This window comes from Dendrobates tinctorius, unplaced genomic scaffold (assembly GCF_039654945.1).
Source record: "Dendrobates tinctorius isolate UK_male_01 unplaced genomic scaffold, ASM3965494v1 ptg000145l, whole genome shotgun sequence".
NCBI classification, from domain to species: domain Eukaryota; kingdom Metazoa; phylum Chordata; class Amphibia; order Anura; family Dendrobatidae; genus Dendrobates; species Dendrobates tinctorius.
The window spans coordinates 10,988,182-11,005,203 of NW_027361812.1; the positions used below are offsets into that span (position 1 = coordinate 10,988,182).

At 42.1% G+C, this 17,022-nt stretch overlaps 1 protein-coding gene across 2 annotated transcripts in view; it reads right to left on the minus strand.

Moving 5' to 3' along the window:
- Positions 1-17,022, minus strand: part of ITGB7 (integrin subunit beta 7) — a 173,852-nt gene that overhangs the window by 124,432 nt on the left and 32,398 nt on the right. For both annotated transcript variants that reach the window (XM_073546181.1, XM_073546180.1), the window contains exon 2: positions 1,528-1,606. In XM_073546181.1, the coding sequence (XP_073402282.1) occupies positions 1,528-1,603 (76 nt within the window). In that variant the 5' untranslated portion in view covers positions 1,604-1,606. The remainder of the gene's footprint in view (positions 1-1,527; positions 1,607-17,022) is intronic.

Sequence of the window (17,022 nt, forward strand, 5' to 3'; positions counted from 1 at the left end):
ACATAGCCTTCTATAGACAGTGTGAGCCCTCATGTAGCCTCCTAAATAAAGTATAAGACCCCACATAGCCTCCTAATTACAATATGAACCCTTATATAGCCTCTCTATATACAAAAAATCCTCACACAGCCTCCTATATACAGTATGAGCCCCTACATAGCCCCTATATACAGTATAAACCCCACATAGCTTCCTATATACAATATGAGCCCCCCTCTATACAGTATAAACCCCTACATAGCCTCCTATATACAGTATGAGCTCCCCAAAAGCCTCCTAAATACAGTGTGAACCACTACATTGCCTCCTAAATACAGTGTGAGCCCCCACATAGACTCCGCAATACAGTTTGAACCCTCACATAGCCTCCTATATACAATTTCAGTCCCCACATAGCCTCTCTATATGTAATGAGTCCTCATATAGCTTCCTATATACAGTAAAATGTCCCATAAGCCCCCACATAGCCTATATACAGTATAAGCCACAAAATAGCCTTCTATATACACTATAAGCCCCAACACAGCCTCCTATATACAATATGAGCCCCCACATAGCCCCCTATATACAGTGTGAGCCTCCACATTGTCTCCTAAAAACAGTATGGGCTCCCACATAGCCTCACAGATACACTATGAGTCCCCACAAAGCCTCCTATATACAGTATGAGCTCTCAAATAGCCTCCTATACAGTATGAGCCCCCACATAGCCTCCTAATTACAGTATGGGCAACCACATAGTCTCCTATATGCAGTATGAGCCCCCACATAGCCTCTCTGTATACAATATGAGCAGCCACATAACCTCCCCCTATTCAGTTTAAGGGCTCATACTTACTTGCGAGAGACTAGTACCATTCTCGTGCGAGTCTCTCGCATGAAAACTCGGCACTGCCGCCGGCACTGGGACTGGATCGTGCGGCTGCATAGAAATACATGTAGCTGTACGCTCCGGTCCCAGTGTCGGGTTTTCATGCGAGAGACTCGCACGAGAATGGTACTAGTCTCTCGCAAGTGAGTGTGAGCCCTAAGCCCTCACATAGCCCCCTACAGATATGCAAACAACCCATATACATATGCAGTGACTCTGCTGTTTCATACACTGTTTGGTAGAAGGTCGTCCACCAATGTATTCACCACTGTCTGCATCCTGAGGATACGGCTAGCGGTGACATCGGGAAGTGGGTGGCAGAGAACTGGCTGCGGGAGAAGGTATGGTGTAGCCCGCGGGCCACTGTTTTCAGTCCTTTGGCTGTCTCGCCTCTGATATCGCTGGAGGAAAATAACAGAGAATCTGCCGCTGATATTAAGTGGAGCAGAGTCCCCATCACGGCACAGGTCTCAGTGTTGTAGCTGTAGCAGTGACGTCATGTCGACAGATGATTGCTGGTGAAATGATGTCACTGCTCCAGACAAAATAACGAGACCTGAGCAGCCGCGCGGAGCCTGTGCTGGGACCTGCAGTACCTGTAAAAATCTCAGGAGGACACAAATGTTCGACCATATAAAAGAAATACCGTATATTACCTTCTGTCTCTTTGTCTCCAAATGATCCTGGATACAGAAGGATCCCCAAAATCCAAATGAATGTCACAGCCACCATATTCTGGAAAGAAACATAATATAGTCATTGTCTGGATGAAATCAGATCACATGTGATATGGTATAGGTTAGCCCTAGATCAGTAAGGATTCCTATTCACGCTAATATACCATGCTGATATTATAATATGTCTGCTGTAGTAAAATGATAGATTATTGTGGTTGCAAGGTGGAAAATGCAGAGATGATGAATGCATTCACTGTATTTCACGTGTATATGCACATTGTTCTATTTTCCTTTTTAATGCAGCTTTTAGTATTACCTAGGGATGAACATATCAGACTACATACTGTACGCTAATTTAGAATGTAGAAAACAGTAATATATGCAAAAGATACTTTTTTGCAAGTTTTTGTCTCTATTCTTATTCATGTTATTTCACCTTTTATGCCATTAAATTGATAATAGAAATATAAGGGAGTGGCTGTGGTTACAGCACAGTGAGCATCCACCAGACAGCAAGCAGATTACAGGAATCCAGAAAAAGTGGCAGAAGCATTATCCTAGAATTGACTACAGCTCAGTGGAAAGCTGGGAGAGGTCTGAACGGGAGCATAGTGGAGAACAACAGTGGAGCAGAGATATTGGTAGTGCTGAGACTGCTGTAGGATGGACATAGTCGCCCTGATACAGTTGTGGATTGCAAATTGCCTACCTAGTATGAAAGATTTAGAGAATGATACTACAGGGTGGCCATTTATATGGATACACCTAAATAAAATGGGAATGGTTGGTGATATAAACTTCCTGTTTGTGGCACATTAGTATATGGGAGGGGGGAAACTTTTCAATACAGGTGGTGACCATGGTGGCCATTTTGGATCCAACTTTATTTTTTTTTCAATGGGAAGAGGGTCATGTGACACATCAAACTTATTGAGAATTTCACAAGAAAAACAATGGTGTGCTTGGTTGTAATGTAACTTTATTCTTTCATGAGTTATTTACAAGTTTATGACCACTTATAAAATGTGTTCAAAGTGCTGCCCATTGTGTTGGATTGTCAATGCAACCCTCTTCTCCCACTCTTGACACACTGATAGCAACACCGCAGAAGAACTGCTAGTAAAGGCTTCCAGTATCCGTTGTTTCAGATGCTGCACATCTCGTATCTTCACAGCATAGACAATTGCCTTCAGATGACCCCAAAGATAAAAGTCTAAAGGGGTCAGATCGGGAGACCTTGGTGGCCATTCAGCTGGCCCACGATGTCCATTCCACTTTCCAGGAAACTGTTCACGTAGGAATGCTCGGACCTGATACCCATAATTGATGGTATGGTGTGGTATATGGGGTACACAGATAGTGGGGCCATTCTTCATCAATGGAAACCTCAATGCCACTGGATATCTGAAAATGCTACATGATGATGTGTCGCCCTCTTTATGCACTGAAGATGGCACGTTCCCTGAGTTTTTCCAGCAAGATGGTGCACCACCACATTATGGGTGTCAGGTCCGAGCATTGCTACAAGGAATATGACCCCCTTAGACTAGCATTTCTTCTGCGGTGTTGCTATCAATGTGTCAAGAGTGGGAGAAGAGGGTTGCATTGACAATCCAGCACAATGGGCAGCACTTTGAACACATTTTATAAGTGGTCATAAACTTGTAAATAACTCATAAAAGATTAAAGTTGCATTAAAACCAAGCACACCATTGTTTTTCTTGTGAAATTCTCAATCCCTCCATGACACTACTTTGCAAGCCATGGCCACCAGCCTCCAAAGGAGCAGTACCGTTAGTGTGAGAGAAGACATTGTCACTACTAGAGATGAGTGAACTTGTTCGGAAAACGTTCTCAAACTCAGCACATTTGGATTCATAAAATATAACAAGTAGTGCACCGCGCTGAAGTTGCTGCTATACAAGTAACAGAGAACAATAACTAAAAAGGAGGGTAGAAAGTGCAGTAGATGAATAAAATCCTGCCTACCTTTGGATAAAGCGATGCTTAGGCGACGGGGGAATCCTGGGCACTGGAGCAGAGAGTGTGACGTAAGCCGTACACCGGTGATCACACCGGATCACACCGACACACAGAATGGAATAAGTGCACCATGAAGAGGGAGGCTGGGGACTGGAGAGCGTTCTCCCCTGATGGAACCCACCTGACCTCGCCAAGACCTTGATGCACGCGGTGTGCGCCGGCCGAAGGACGCCGCTAACAGTGACGGAGTGTGGAGGGGGCGTGGTCTGGGTGACGTCACCTAGAGCGGGGAGATGGGAATTGAGAGACGGTGGCTGCAGGGGGCCAAACGCCAACGCGTTTCGAAGGTGCACGGACCTTCTTCGTCAGGGCCGCAGCCCTCCGCAGCCCTCCGCAGCTCGGTCATCCACAAATATGAACCTAGCCTTAATGACACATCACTGGAATCTGCCCCTACATCATGCTGCTTTCAGATGGGGTAGCAAAAACCTAGTGACAGATTCATTTTAAACAAATGTATCAGGGGAGCTAGCAAATTCTTTTTTTTATGTGGGAAAAGTTTTATCTTTAGTGTCCCCTAGCCATCGATATAGACAATCATTTTTATACCTAGCATGGCCGAAAGGTTGAGTTTAGTTTTAACCGTTTTAACCTAAAAGAGAATAAGAGCAGATGTTTGTGACCTGTAAACCACAGGATGAGCTGCACACCTGCCATTTGTGTGGTTTTTCACTTGGGTGAAGATCAATTATGATTATAATATAAGTTGTATACTTCTAGTAAAACAGCTGCTCACAGTGAGTGAATGTGAGTCTTGGAATCAACTGACAAAAAAATAAATATTCTTACTGAATTAAAAAAAATAAAATAAAATGACCCTCTTCTTTGTATCTATCGATTCCAGTCAACTGTTATACAATATCGCTGGCAATGCAGATTATGTATTTCTACAGCTCCTGAATGACAAATTTAAAAAAGTGAAATAGAGTTAGCGGACGTATAACTTTTGCAAAAAAAAGTGCAATTACATGCGGTAATTGTTTTTTGGGTTTTCTTTTTACCATGTCAGCTAAATGCTAAAACTAACCTGCCAATATGATTCTCCAGGTAATTATGAGTTTGTAGACACCAAACATGTCTAGGTTCTTTTTTATTTAGGTGGTGAAAAAATCTAAAGTTTGTTAAAAAGGGCACCATTTTCTGAGACCCATAGTTTCTCCATTTTTCAGGATCTGGGGCTGGGCGAGGGCTTATTTTTTGTGCGCTGACGTTTTTACCCATACTATTTGAGGTAGATACGATGTATTGATTGCCTGTTATTGCATTTTATTGCAATGTTGTAGCGGCCAAAAAAACGTACTTCTGGCATTTTTACTATTTTTCTCGTTACGCCATTTACCGATCAGATTACCGTAATTATTTTTATGTATTGATAAATTGGGCTATTCTTAACGCAGCGATACAAAATATTTGTATTTTTTTAATGTTTATTTTGAATGGGGAAAAAGGCTGGTTATTTAAATTTTTATATTTTTTATATTTTAAAAAACTTTTTTTCACACTTTTTACTTGCTTCAATAGTATACAATATAAGCAGTTAATGTAAATAAATTGAACACAGACATGGTAAGGCAGGTGTATTTACTTTGGTACTCCATGTCAGAATGGCTATATAATCCTGATATAAATTAAAAAGAGCATTTTATAGGTGAAGTTAAAGCAGGACTCATAAAAAGCTCATTTCAATATTAGTCAAGGAAAGGAAAGGACTTTCAAAATACAAGTGCTTCTCACTAAATTAGAATATCATGAAAAAGTTAATTTATTTCAGTTCTTCAATACAAAAAGTGAATTATACAGAGTCATTACAGACAGAGTGATCTATTGCAAGTGTTTATTTCTGTTAATGTTGATGATTATGGCTTACAGCCAATGAAAACCCAAAAGTCATTATCTCAGTAAATTAGAATAATTAACAAAAACCACAAGCATCCGGGATAACCGCAGCCTTGAAAGGATTGTTAAGAAAAGGACATTTGAAAACCACCACACAGACGTATCCAGGACATGGGTTACAAGTTTTGCATTCCTTGTGTCAAGCCACTCATGACCAATAGACAACGCCAGAAAGGTCTTACCTGGGCCAAGGAAAAAAAGAACTGGACTGTTTCTCAGTGGTCCAAGGTGTTTTCAGATGAAAATAAATTTTGCATTTCATTTAGGTCCACTGTGTTTTCTCAAGACCAAAGTCGGTGCAGTCGTCTACCAGGAAATTTTAGAGCACTTCATGCTTCCCTCTGCCGACAAGCTTTTTGGTGATGGAAATGTCATTCTCCAGCAGGACTTGGCCCCTGTCCACATGGCCAAAAGTACCAATACCTGGTTTACAAACAACAGTATCAATGTGCTTGATTGGCCAGTAACCTCGCCTGACCTTAATACCATAGAGAATCTATTGGGAATTGTCAAACGGAAGATGAGACACCAGACCCAACAATGCAGACGAGCTGAAGGCTGCTATCAAAGCAACCTGGGCTTCCATAACACCTCAGCAGTGACACAGGCTGATTGTCTCCATGCCATGCTGCATTGATGCAATAATTGATGCAAAAGGAGGCCCGACCAAGTATTGAGTGCATTTACTGAACATACATTTCTGTAGGCAAACATTTTGGATTTTAAAATAATTTTTCAAGCTGGTCTAATTTACTGAGATAATGACTTTTGGGTTTTCATTGGCTGTAAGCCATAATCATCAACATTAACAGAAATAAACCCTTGAAATAGATCACTCTGCTTGTAATGACTCTATATAATATATGAGTTTCAGTTTTTGTATTGAAGTGTATTGAAGTATTGAACTGAAATAAATTAACTTTTTGATGATGTTCTAGTTTAGTTAGAAGCACATGTAAGTACACCAGCTTCATCTGGTTTAATAGGTTGATTAAATAACATGTGATCTTTCATTGTGCAATCTGGTGACAGATCCACTTTCAATTATTAGTAAGTTAAGTGTGACATACTAATATACAGTGCTCCGATCTTCAGCTACAAGATACAGACCCAGGTTGTAGCAGGTCCTCTTTTGTTTGTGCCAGATGCAAAGCAGTGTTTACTGTGTTTCTTTTATCAGCACATGATCAGAACTATGTTCGAAGGAGGCTGGCCAATTGCTCATTTCAATAGCTAAGCTAGACCCCTTATCTGTCACAGCTGAGAAAGGGGCTGACTTGTCTATTGAAATGGGCAGTCTGAGAGTGTCTTTATGGGTATGTTCCCACAAAGTCTTTTTCAGGTGGACAAAAATCACAGGGTTTTCAATTGGGAACGACTGCAGGATGAGAAGCATCTTTTTGTAGCATTTTTTTGTTTGTTTCCTGTGCACTTTTTAAAATTTTTTGATGACTAGCAGGTTTTTAATTTTGAAGCATTAGGGCTTGCTCGCACTTGTGCTGAAATCGGACGAGTGTAAATCCAATAAAATATCGGAGTGTAATCGGCCCAGTGTTAAACTATGGGGCAGCTCACATATGCAAATAAGTTCTCATGATGATTCGATAATTGCAGTGTGCTGAGAATGTGTCATGCCGCACTCCCCAGGAGGCGGGGCTGCGGTCCCGACGTCATTCTCTCCGGTGTCGCGCTCGCTCCGGGCCCCTCGTTGGGTGCACACGCGCATGCAGCGCTTTCGGGTTTTCGCCTCCTCCATGTCGCGCTTGCATTGGCGCGTTCCTGTCCTCCAGGCCTCGGGTCGGTCCTCTCTATGGTAAAGGAGGACCTGACCCGGAAGCTGTAGCGAGCAGGTGCTTCTGGCTAGAGGACCTGACCCGGAACCAGTAGTAGTCATGTGCTATATCAGGCGACCTCCCCCTATGGGAGGTGCCTGATTATTGTTGTGCTTCCTGGCTGGGTCTGCTGTGTCCCTGCCTGGCTGTGCGCTGTTCTCAGGTCCTCTGCTCTGTCTTGCATTCTATTGTGCTCCTAGCACTCGTTTTGAACTCTCAATTGCTTTTTGCTCAGTAGTGCCTCCTGGCACACTCTCGTATCCTGTCCTCTGTCTCTTGCTCAGTCGTGCCTCCTGACACTCACTCTGTCCCTGTGCTCTGTTACGCCTCTTGGCACGACTGCTGCTCCATTCGGTTCTCTGTCGTGCTCCTTGCACGCGTCCTGCTTTGGTTACCTCCGAACGTATTACTCGCTACACGCCATACGAGCTCACGTGTTCCTGTCTCGCACTATTCTGAAGTTAACGCACTTCCGTGTACACAAATGGTGTTCTAGTATCCAGTACCGTCATTCAGATATACTCACCCGTCTCTCCTGTGAGCCGTCCCTCTCGGTACCGGCTACCGTGGTACTCGAATCCCTGGGCTTGCTCCTAACGGTCCCTGTATAGGGGTTGGTTCCACCTGGCAGCTCGCCCGGGGTCCCTCAGTGCCACGGTCCAGAGGGTCCACTCCTGGAGTTCCGGCTCCAGACCATCCACACTAACAGAATGGCTGCGAGAATTGGATCGCACACACCCATACAGATCTATAGGAGCATATGAAACATCGCCCTGCACTCGAATATCACCCCAGTGCAGTGCGATTCCTGCAGATGCCGGCAATGGAGGAGATGGAGAAATTACTTTACTTTAGCCTCAAGTTTGTAACTTACACAATGGATAATAGGAAAAAATTGAACCCATAATTTGTTGCGCAATTTTTTTCAAGCATGACGATTCCCCATATGTGGTCAAAAACTTCTGCCTGGGCACAAGGCAGGGTAAAGAAAGGAAAGAGCGCTATTTGCCTCGGATAGATAGTGAATATCACATGTCACATTTGAAGAGCCCCTGACATGTGAAAACAGCAGAAACCCCACACACGTGACCACATTTTGGAAACTAGACCCCTCAATGTATTCATCTATGGCATACGTCCCAACTTTTGAAGAAGGGAAAGAGGGACAAAGACTGTGGCATGCATAACGCACTGTGGCAAATTTAAGGCCACACCCCCAATCACACCCATTTCACAACTAGTCACACCCATGTCCACGCCCCAACCACAACCATTTAGCACTGCTGATCACACTGACTGGTACTGAGGGCACAGTGGCTGGCATTATGGGCACAGTGGCTGGTACTGTGGGCACACTGACTGGTACGGAGGAGAAGAAAGAACAGAGAGAGAGAAAAAAGAAAACAGAGAGAAAGAAAGAAAAGAGAGAGAGAAAGAAAGAAAGAACAGAGAAAGAAAGAACAGAGATAGAAAGAAAGAACAGAGAGAGAAAGAATAGAGAGAGAGAAAGAAAGAGGGGAAAGAAAAAAAGAACAGAGAGAGAAAAAGAAAGAAAAAGAAGAAAGAGAAAGAAAGAAAACTGAGAGAGAGAAAGAAAGAGGGGAAAGAAAGAAAGAACAGAAAGAAAGAACAGAGAGAGAAAGAAAGAACAGAGAGAGAAAGGAAGAACAGAGAGAGAGAAAAAAGAAAGAACAGAGAGAGAAAGAAAGAACAGAGACAGAAAGGAAGAACAGAGAGAGAAAGAAAGAGGGGAAAGAAAGAAAGAACAGAGAGCGAAAGAAAAGAGAGAAAGAAAGAGGGGAAAGAAAGAACAGAGAGAGAAAGAAAGAGGGGCAAGAAAGAAAGACCAGAGAGAGAAAGAAAGACCATAGAGAGAAAGAAAGAACAGAGAGAGAGAAAGAAAGAGGGGACAGAAAAAGAACAGAGAGAAAGAAAGAAAGAAAGAAAGAAAGAGGGGAAAGAAAGAACAGAGAGAGAGAAAGAAAGAAACAAAGAAAGAGAAAGAAAAAGAACAGAGAGACAGAGAGAGAAAGAAAGAAAAAAAGAAAAAGAAAGAAAGAACAGAGAGAGAAAGAAAGAGGGGAGAGAAAGAAAGAAAGAGGGGAAAGAAAGAACAGAGAGAGAAAGAAAGAAAGAGAAACAGAAAGAAAGGGGAAAAAAAGAACAAAGAAAGAGAAAGAACAGAGAGAAAAAAAGAACAGAGGAGTGAAAGAAAAAAAGAAAGATTAGAGAGGGAAAGAAAGAACAGAGAGTGAAAGAAAGATTAGAGAGGGAAAGAAAGAACAGAGAAAGAAAACAGAGAGAGAAAGAAACAGAGAGAAAGAAAGAAACGGAGAAAGAAAGATACTATAGCAGTCCGGCTCCCATTATAGTGCCCACCTGAGCCTCCCTATGTAGGACATATCATGATCCGTTCACATGGCCGGCATCCCCAATTCCAAGGCGATCTTGCCTGTGCCTTTACTGGTGGTTCAGTCCCTCATTCCTTGTTCACATTTACATTACTTGACAAGTGGAAAGATTTTAAATGCAAGAGTTAGAACTGTCCCACAAGGGTTGCCTTGACGTGGCGGGATGGCTTGTACATTCTTTTGATCAAAATTATGTTTACTAAATACCCTTAATATTATTACTACCTTCATGCAATTTTTACAATTTATTATTTTTTACTTTTTTATTTTAGGATATTTGCTTTTTGCTTTTTGTTTTCTATGTGTAAAGGTCATGTGTTTATATGCATTTACATTTTGCATACACATTAATATACTTTTTAAGCAGTACAACAATAGCTCTTATTTTTTATTTTGCGCTATTCACAATGCAGTATAAGTGATGAGGCAGATTTATTCTTCGGGTCTATGCGATTACAGAGATACCAGATTTATATCGTTTTTATTTTAGATTTTGCTGCTATCACACAGTAAGGCTATGTGCACACGTATGCAGAAAATTTCTGCATAAAAACAGGACTCCTTCCCAGAAAACGCGCGTTTTTTTCCACGTGTTTTTGCCGCAAATTTTGTGCGATTTTTCCGTGCGTCCCCAGACACATAGAAAATAGCTAGAAATGCGGAATTTACTGCGAAATTAATGAACTTGCTGCGCTTTTTACCGTGAAGCTTTTTTTTGTGGAAAAAAATGCATCAATATGCACAAAAAGTGCAAAATGCATTAACATGAACGAGAAGCTTCTTTTAAGCGTTTTTTGAGCGGATTTTTTAGTAAATCCACTGGAAAAGTGCAAAAAAAAAACCGCAACGTGTGAACACAGCCTAAAAATGCTTTTTTTATAAAAAGTATTTTTTTTTTGACTCCATATTTTGAAAGCTGTAACTTTTTTATTTTTTGACGAACAGAGCTGTATAAGGGCTTATTTTTGTGAGACGAGTTGCATATTTTTTTTTGTACCATTTTGGGGTAAATAATATTTTTTGATCACTTTTTATTCAGATTTTTCAGACACAGAATGAACAAAAACCATCAATTCAGTTATTTATTTTTATTTTTTGCGCCGTTCACCTTGCGATAAAAGTGATAAGACTGATTTGTTTTTTGGGTCGGTACGATTACCAGATTTATATATTTTTTATGATTTATTTTTATACACTAAAAACAGTATTTTACAAAAATGAATTTGTTTTTTCATCGCCATAGTCTGAGAGCTGTAACTTTTTATTTTTTTAATTGTTTTGCAGAATGAGCCATATTAGTGCTTGTTTTTTGCGGGAAGGTTTGGCGTTTTCATTTCTACCATTTTTTTTTACATATGACTTTTTGATCATTAATTATTCATTTTTTTTGTGAGTCACTATGATTTAAAAGCAACATTTTTGGCATTTTTTTTAAGACGTTCGCTAAACGGAATTTATAATGTTCCAGTTTTATGGAACAGGTCATTCTGGATGCGGCAATGACAATTATGTGTACGTTTTTTGTTTATTTTTGTTTTATCACAAGCACTTCGTTTTGAGTGGTGAAACGGCCTTTCGTGATTAGAGTGCGCTTTTTTAATGTGTTTTATTTTATTCACTATTTTTTCAGTTTTTAGCTTATTCCCACTGTGGGACATGTACAATTTATAATTAGCCCTGATTGATCGCAAAACCGGCTTGGTCTGATACTGCAGGGTGTCAGCTGTCATGTACAGCTGACACCCAAGGGACTTGCCGCCCTGCGGTGCTATTCTCTACAGTTATATGAGGCCTTAATGTACCTCCATATACCTCTGATTTTATACAGTTTTGTTCTGCCACTTTCCATAGGAATTTAGCAGAAAAACATGGCATGCACCATTGGATCCTGCATGCATTCTTGTACGTATACACACTAGAGAACCTTCTAGCGTCAATCATTGCTGTGCAGACATTGTGCTCTGCCATACTTCATTGTAGCAAACCAATTTAGTATGAAATTCTCTAAACGGTTTAATCAGCCTAAAGCGGGCGTGTGATTTTCTGTTATAAGGAGCAATGATTTCCTGACACACCTACGATATACAAATCGTGGTTTCATATCAGCAAACGACACTCACAAACCAAATGCAGCAACATGGTCAGGAGCGCAGCTACTTGGTAACCATAGTAACCATATAATGTGCAGCAATACCGGGCCTTGTTTACCACTACTAAAAAAAAAAGTCTCCCGTCTGGATTTACAGCTGTTGCTATACAATATCATTACAGTACTTCTGTTTTAGTGCTTCCATGTTCTGAAATTGCTTTGTGTGTCAATTCTTCTCATCGTAAGGGGTGGTGTGACACTGAATCACTTCTCACGGACTAGCCATCAGTCAGGGTAGTCAAGGAGTTCCAGGTCAAGAGCCAGGAAGGTACGACATAAACAAAGGGAAGAGACAGAGGCTGTTATGAATGGGTCACCGAGGAGGATGGCAGGAACAGGCTAAGCCACCAGAAGACCAGAGAGGTTGGTAACTAAGCAGATTGCAGACCCCTGATCCTATCCGCACCACTAGCAGTAGCCATGGAGCGTTCCTACGATGCCCTAGACGCTTCGTCACAGCCAGAGGACTAACTAAGCCTAAAGACAGAAAGGTGAAATCTAAACTGCCCCGGAGCAGATCCCCAAAGGAATAGACAGCCCCCAAACATATATTGTAGGTGAGACAAGATGAGACACAAACACAGGCAGAGAACAGACTGAGCAAACGGTGGGGCCCAAGCTGTCTAGACAGGACAGGACAGAAAAAGATACTGTCTGCAATCACGCACAAAACCCTGAAAAAGTCCAACACTTCTGATATCCAAAAGAAGCTTGAGATCACACAATCTCACCCCCGCTAGATCAGCACTCTGGTATAAACTGGCAGCAAGCAAAAGATACTAACATAACAAGGAACTGAACAAGCTGCAACATATGAAGCAGGGCCCAGCGCTGCCCCCAGCAGGGAGCACGCTGAACTCTAGCAGCAAAGCAAAAAAAAGACACAACCAGATTAGATGCAAAGGATTAGCAAAAGAATCACTTAGCTGAACATGCAGATCAGGCAGGGGACAAAAGAGCTCCAAATGCACACAGAGGAAAAAATCATCAGCAACCTTCAAGAGCAGCCAGCTCCATTATATGCTCCCAGCCAGCAATCCCAGATTCCCAATTATCATGGTCAGGTAGAGAACCTCCATCCACCTGGCCAGCTCCAATACTCTCAGTAACCACCAGAGGGAGCAGAGGGAGCTTCGGCTCAGAAATCCGAGCAAGGGAGTTCACAACAGTAGGCGTAGTCAGGTAATGGTCCAAAGTCAGAATACCAGGAAGATTGCTGATCAGAGCAAAGGGGTTAGACAAATGGATGGTCAGAAGGAAGTACAAGGTCTCGCAGCAATAGATCTACATGCAAAGCACAAGGCACAGAAAAACAAACCACACTGATCTGAAGCTAGTAACATAGTAACACAATTATTAAGGTCGAAGGAAGACATTAAAGGGGTTGTCCGGGCTTTTCACATAATCTCAGTACATATCTGGGCTGCATGCAGAATTATGACAATAAGTAATTTACTTTCTGTCACTAGTTTGCACAGTTTTCTAGATATTCTGAACAGAACGTCCAGGGGGGGGTGTTATGGCTTTGAAATGAGAACTAGTCATAACCTCCTACTCTACTCAAAACATGCCGTCTGTAGCAACAACCCCACCCTCCATAGCTACAGGCCCTCCCCGTCCACACGAAGAAGCCCTTATCACACAGTAACAAATCCTCCCCCTCTGATGAGGGAAAATCGTCCTGTATTCTGGGACAGGCTGCTCCCATCAGTATTTGTGTAATTAGAGACACAGTGCTCACACATACACTGCACCAAATCTGCTGCTGTGTGAAGACATCAGTGACACAGAGCTTTCTCATTCACACAGCAGAGGCTTTGTCACACAACAGATGACATCAGTGACTGCCATCCCCTGTGCAGATTAGAAGCTGCAGACACCCATCACTGGCCATCACACAGTCTGTTCTCACTGCTGCCAGCAGCCTGGGACAGTGAGGGAAGGAATTACTGATAATGAGTTATGTATTGTAATCATGGAGTGGCCCAGAATACAGGATGATTTTCCCTCCTCACTAGTTTCACTTTCCATAGATCACTGTTCAGCGTGTGTCTGGGGAAGGAGCAGCTGCTCTCTGCAAGTCCATCTAGTTCAACCCATATCCTATCCTAACTTGTCCTAACATGTTGATCCAGAGGAAGGCAAAAAAAACCCATGTGGCAAACAGTAAGCTAAGCTATTGATGTCAGCTATCTGGGACTGATAGTTAAGTAGCTGAGTAATCAATAGGAACAGGGAACACCTGACGGATGCTCAGCACCAGCCAGTCTCAGATTGGACAGCAGCGCTGTCAAGCAAAACACAGACAGCTCATCATGCCACTGCAACAAGTTGAATGACTGAGCTGTCACTGCGTTCAATAAATGGGTGTAATTTTTAAAATGTAAAAAATGACAATATATACTTTATATTTTTTGCCTAAAATACAAAAGAAATGTGTCATCTTTAATTTTAGGCCCTTTTGAGATCATTTCATCTTCAACTTGCTTAACTGTTCACAATAACAGTAATTTTGACTAGAGGTGCCTAAAGTTTTACATGCTACTGTAGATTCTCTGCCTATCAAGCACAAGGGTGTGACAACCTGCAGAGTGGGTAGCTAGTCTGGGGAAACAAACGCCCATCAACTAGTCAAAAAGTTATTTGGATATTAAAAATGGACTATGAAAATCCTTTTTTTTTAAAGATCTGTTGATGCGTCAAACAATATAAAGGGGCAGTTAGGCAGGGGACATGCAAAGGAATATACAAATCCTGGTGATTTGAAGGTCTAGAAAATATACACTGACAGCAGGAGTGTCTGTAACAATAATAATAAATTTTATTTCTATAGCGCCGACATATTCCGCAGCACTTTACATTTCAGAGGGGATTTGTACAGACAATAGACATTACAGCATAACAATAATCACATAGATCATAACAAATACCAAGAGGAAAGAGGGCCCTGCTCGCAAGCTTACAGTCTATGAGGAAAAAAGGTAGACACGAAAGGTGGGTGGTAACAATTGCCCTGATTGTATGGATCAGCCATAATGTTAAGTGTGTAACAGTACAGACACAGAGGGCTAATGGATGCATAAAGCATGTGGGAACATGATGCGGGGAACCTGGTTATGGTAAAACTTTTGGTAGGCCAGTGTGAATAAATGCGTTTTCAGGGCACGCTTAAACTTGTGGGGATTGGGGACTAATCGTATTGACCTGGGAAGTGCATTCCAAAGAATTGGCGCAGCACGTGTAAAGTCTTGGAGACGGGAGTGGGAGGTTCTGACTATTGAGGATGCTAACCTCAGGTCATCAGCAGAACGGAGGGCGCGGGTAGGGTGGTATACTGAAACAAGGGAGGAGATGTAGGGTGGTGCTGAGCCATGGAGGGCTTTGTGGGTGACGGTAATAAGTTTATACTGAATTCTGGAGTGGATGGGTAGCCAGTGTAATGACTGGCACAAGGTAGAGGCATCGGTGTAAAGATTGGCGAGGAATATGATCCTGGCAGCAGCATTCAAGACAGATTGGAGGGGGGAGAGTTTGGTAAGAGGGAGACCGATTAGAAGAGAGTTACAATAGTCGAGACGAGAATGAATAAGAGAAACAGTCAGAGTTTTTTCGGAGTCAAAAGTAAGAAAAGGTTGAATTCTAGAAATGTTTTTGAGGTGCAGATGACAAGAGCAAGCCAGTGATCGACTGTGGGAGGCAAAGGAAAGCTCGAAGTCAAGTTTGACCCCAAGACAGCGGGCATGTTGCTGGGGAGTAACAGTGGAACCACACACGGAAATGGCAATGTCGGGTATAGGTACATTAGTAGCGGGAGGAAACACAAGGAGTTCAGTCTTTGACAGGTTCAGTTTCAGATATAGTGAGGACATGATGTTAGACACAGCGTTTAGACAATCGCCAGTGTCTTCTAGAAAGGCTGGCGTGATGTCTGTAAATAGTGTCTTAGCATGGGGGGAGGGGAGAAGAGAAATTCACATGAGTATGCATGAAAAATTCAGTGAAAAAAAGAAGCAAGATAAAATAATAGAGCACATTCCAAAGATTCATAACTTTGCAAAGATTGATCAATAATTAAATTAAAAAAAAAAGTTTAGTTACTCTTTAGTTTATGGTAATTTAAATTTCAAATTAATAAAACATTCAATATATGGTATGTGAGCACAGCATATAGCATTATTCTTGCTATTAAAGTGAACCTGTCAGCTGGTTTGGCCAATATAAGATGCGGCCACTGTCTTTCAGGGTTTATCTACAGCATCCGACCTGCAAGATAAGAAAAATAAGTTTTATTATACTCATCTGGGGGGCGGTCCAGTGCGGTCCGGTCCGATGGGTATCGCAGATCCAGGTCCGGCGCCTCCCATCTTCTTGTGACGCCGCCCTCCTGCTTGATTCATAGCTCCCCGACATCGCGCTCCTGCGCTGGCGTACTTCTCTGCCCTGTGGAGGGCAAAGTATTGCAGTGCTCAGGCGTCGGGAAAGGTCAGAGATACCCAGCGCCTGCGCACTGCAGGAATTTGCTCTGCCCTCAACAGACGCACAATGCCACGGAGTCATGAAGAAAGCAGGAGGGTGGTGTTTCAAGAAGATGGGAGGTGCCGGACCCAGACCTGCGACACCCACCGGACCGGACAGCACTGAGCCGCCCTCCCGAGTATAATAAAACTTATTTTCCTTCTCTTGCAGGTCGGATTGGGGGCTTATCTACAGCATTTTAGAATGTGAACATACCCTTACTTGTAGCCCTATTGCAATATATTGAACAGTGCTCTCTCACTCTATAGATCCATTTGCTTTGAACAGGGCAGATAAGCGTTTGCTATGGTGATACATAGGAGGATTTAGTTCCCCTTAAAATTAATTGTGTCATGCACTTGGCACTTTGTATATTTATTTGGGCAATCATGATGAATAATACATAGGATTCTGATTTATTTACTTAATCCTTTAGTAGGCAGCCAATGGTTTTGTACCCTCCCCCTTAGGAAGTCCTTTTGTCTACCTTGTCATATTGCTTTTCAATTTTTTTTTTCTCACTTTTTTTTTTTTTTTTTAATACATATCAATAAAGAACATCATTTTATTTAGCTAGAATCTTTTTGTGCTTTTGGTAAGCAGCTATAAAGGCTATACAGCTGTTCAG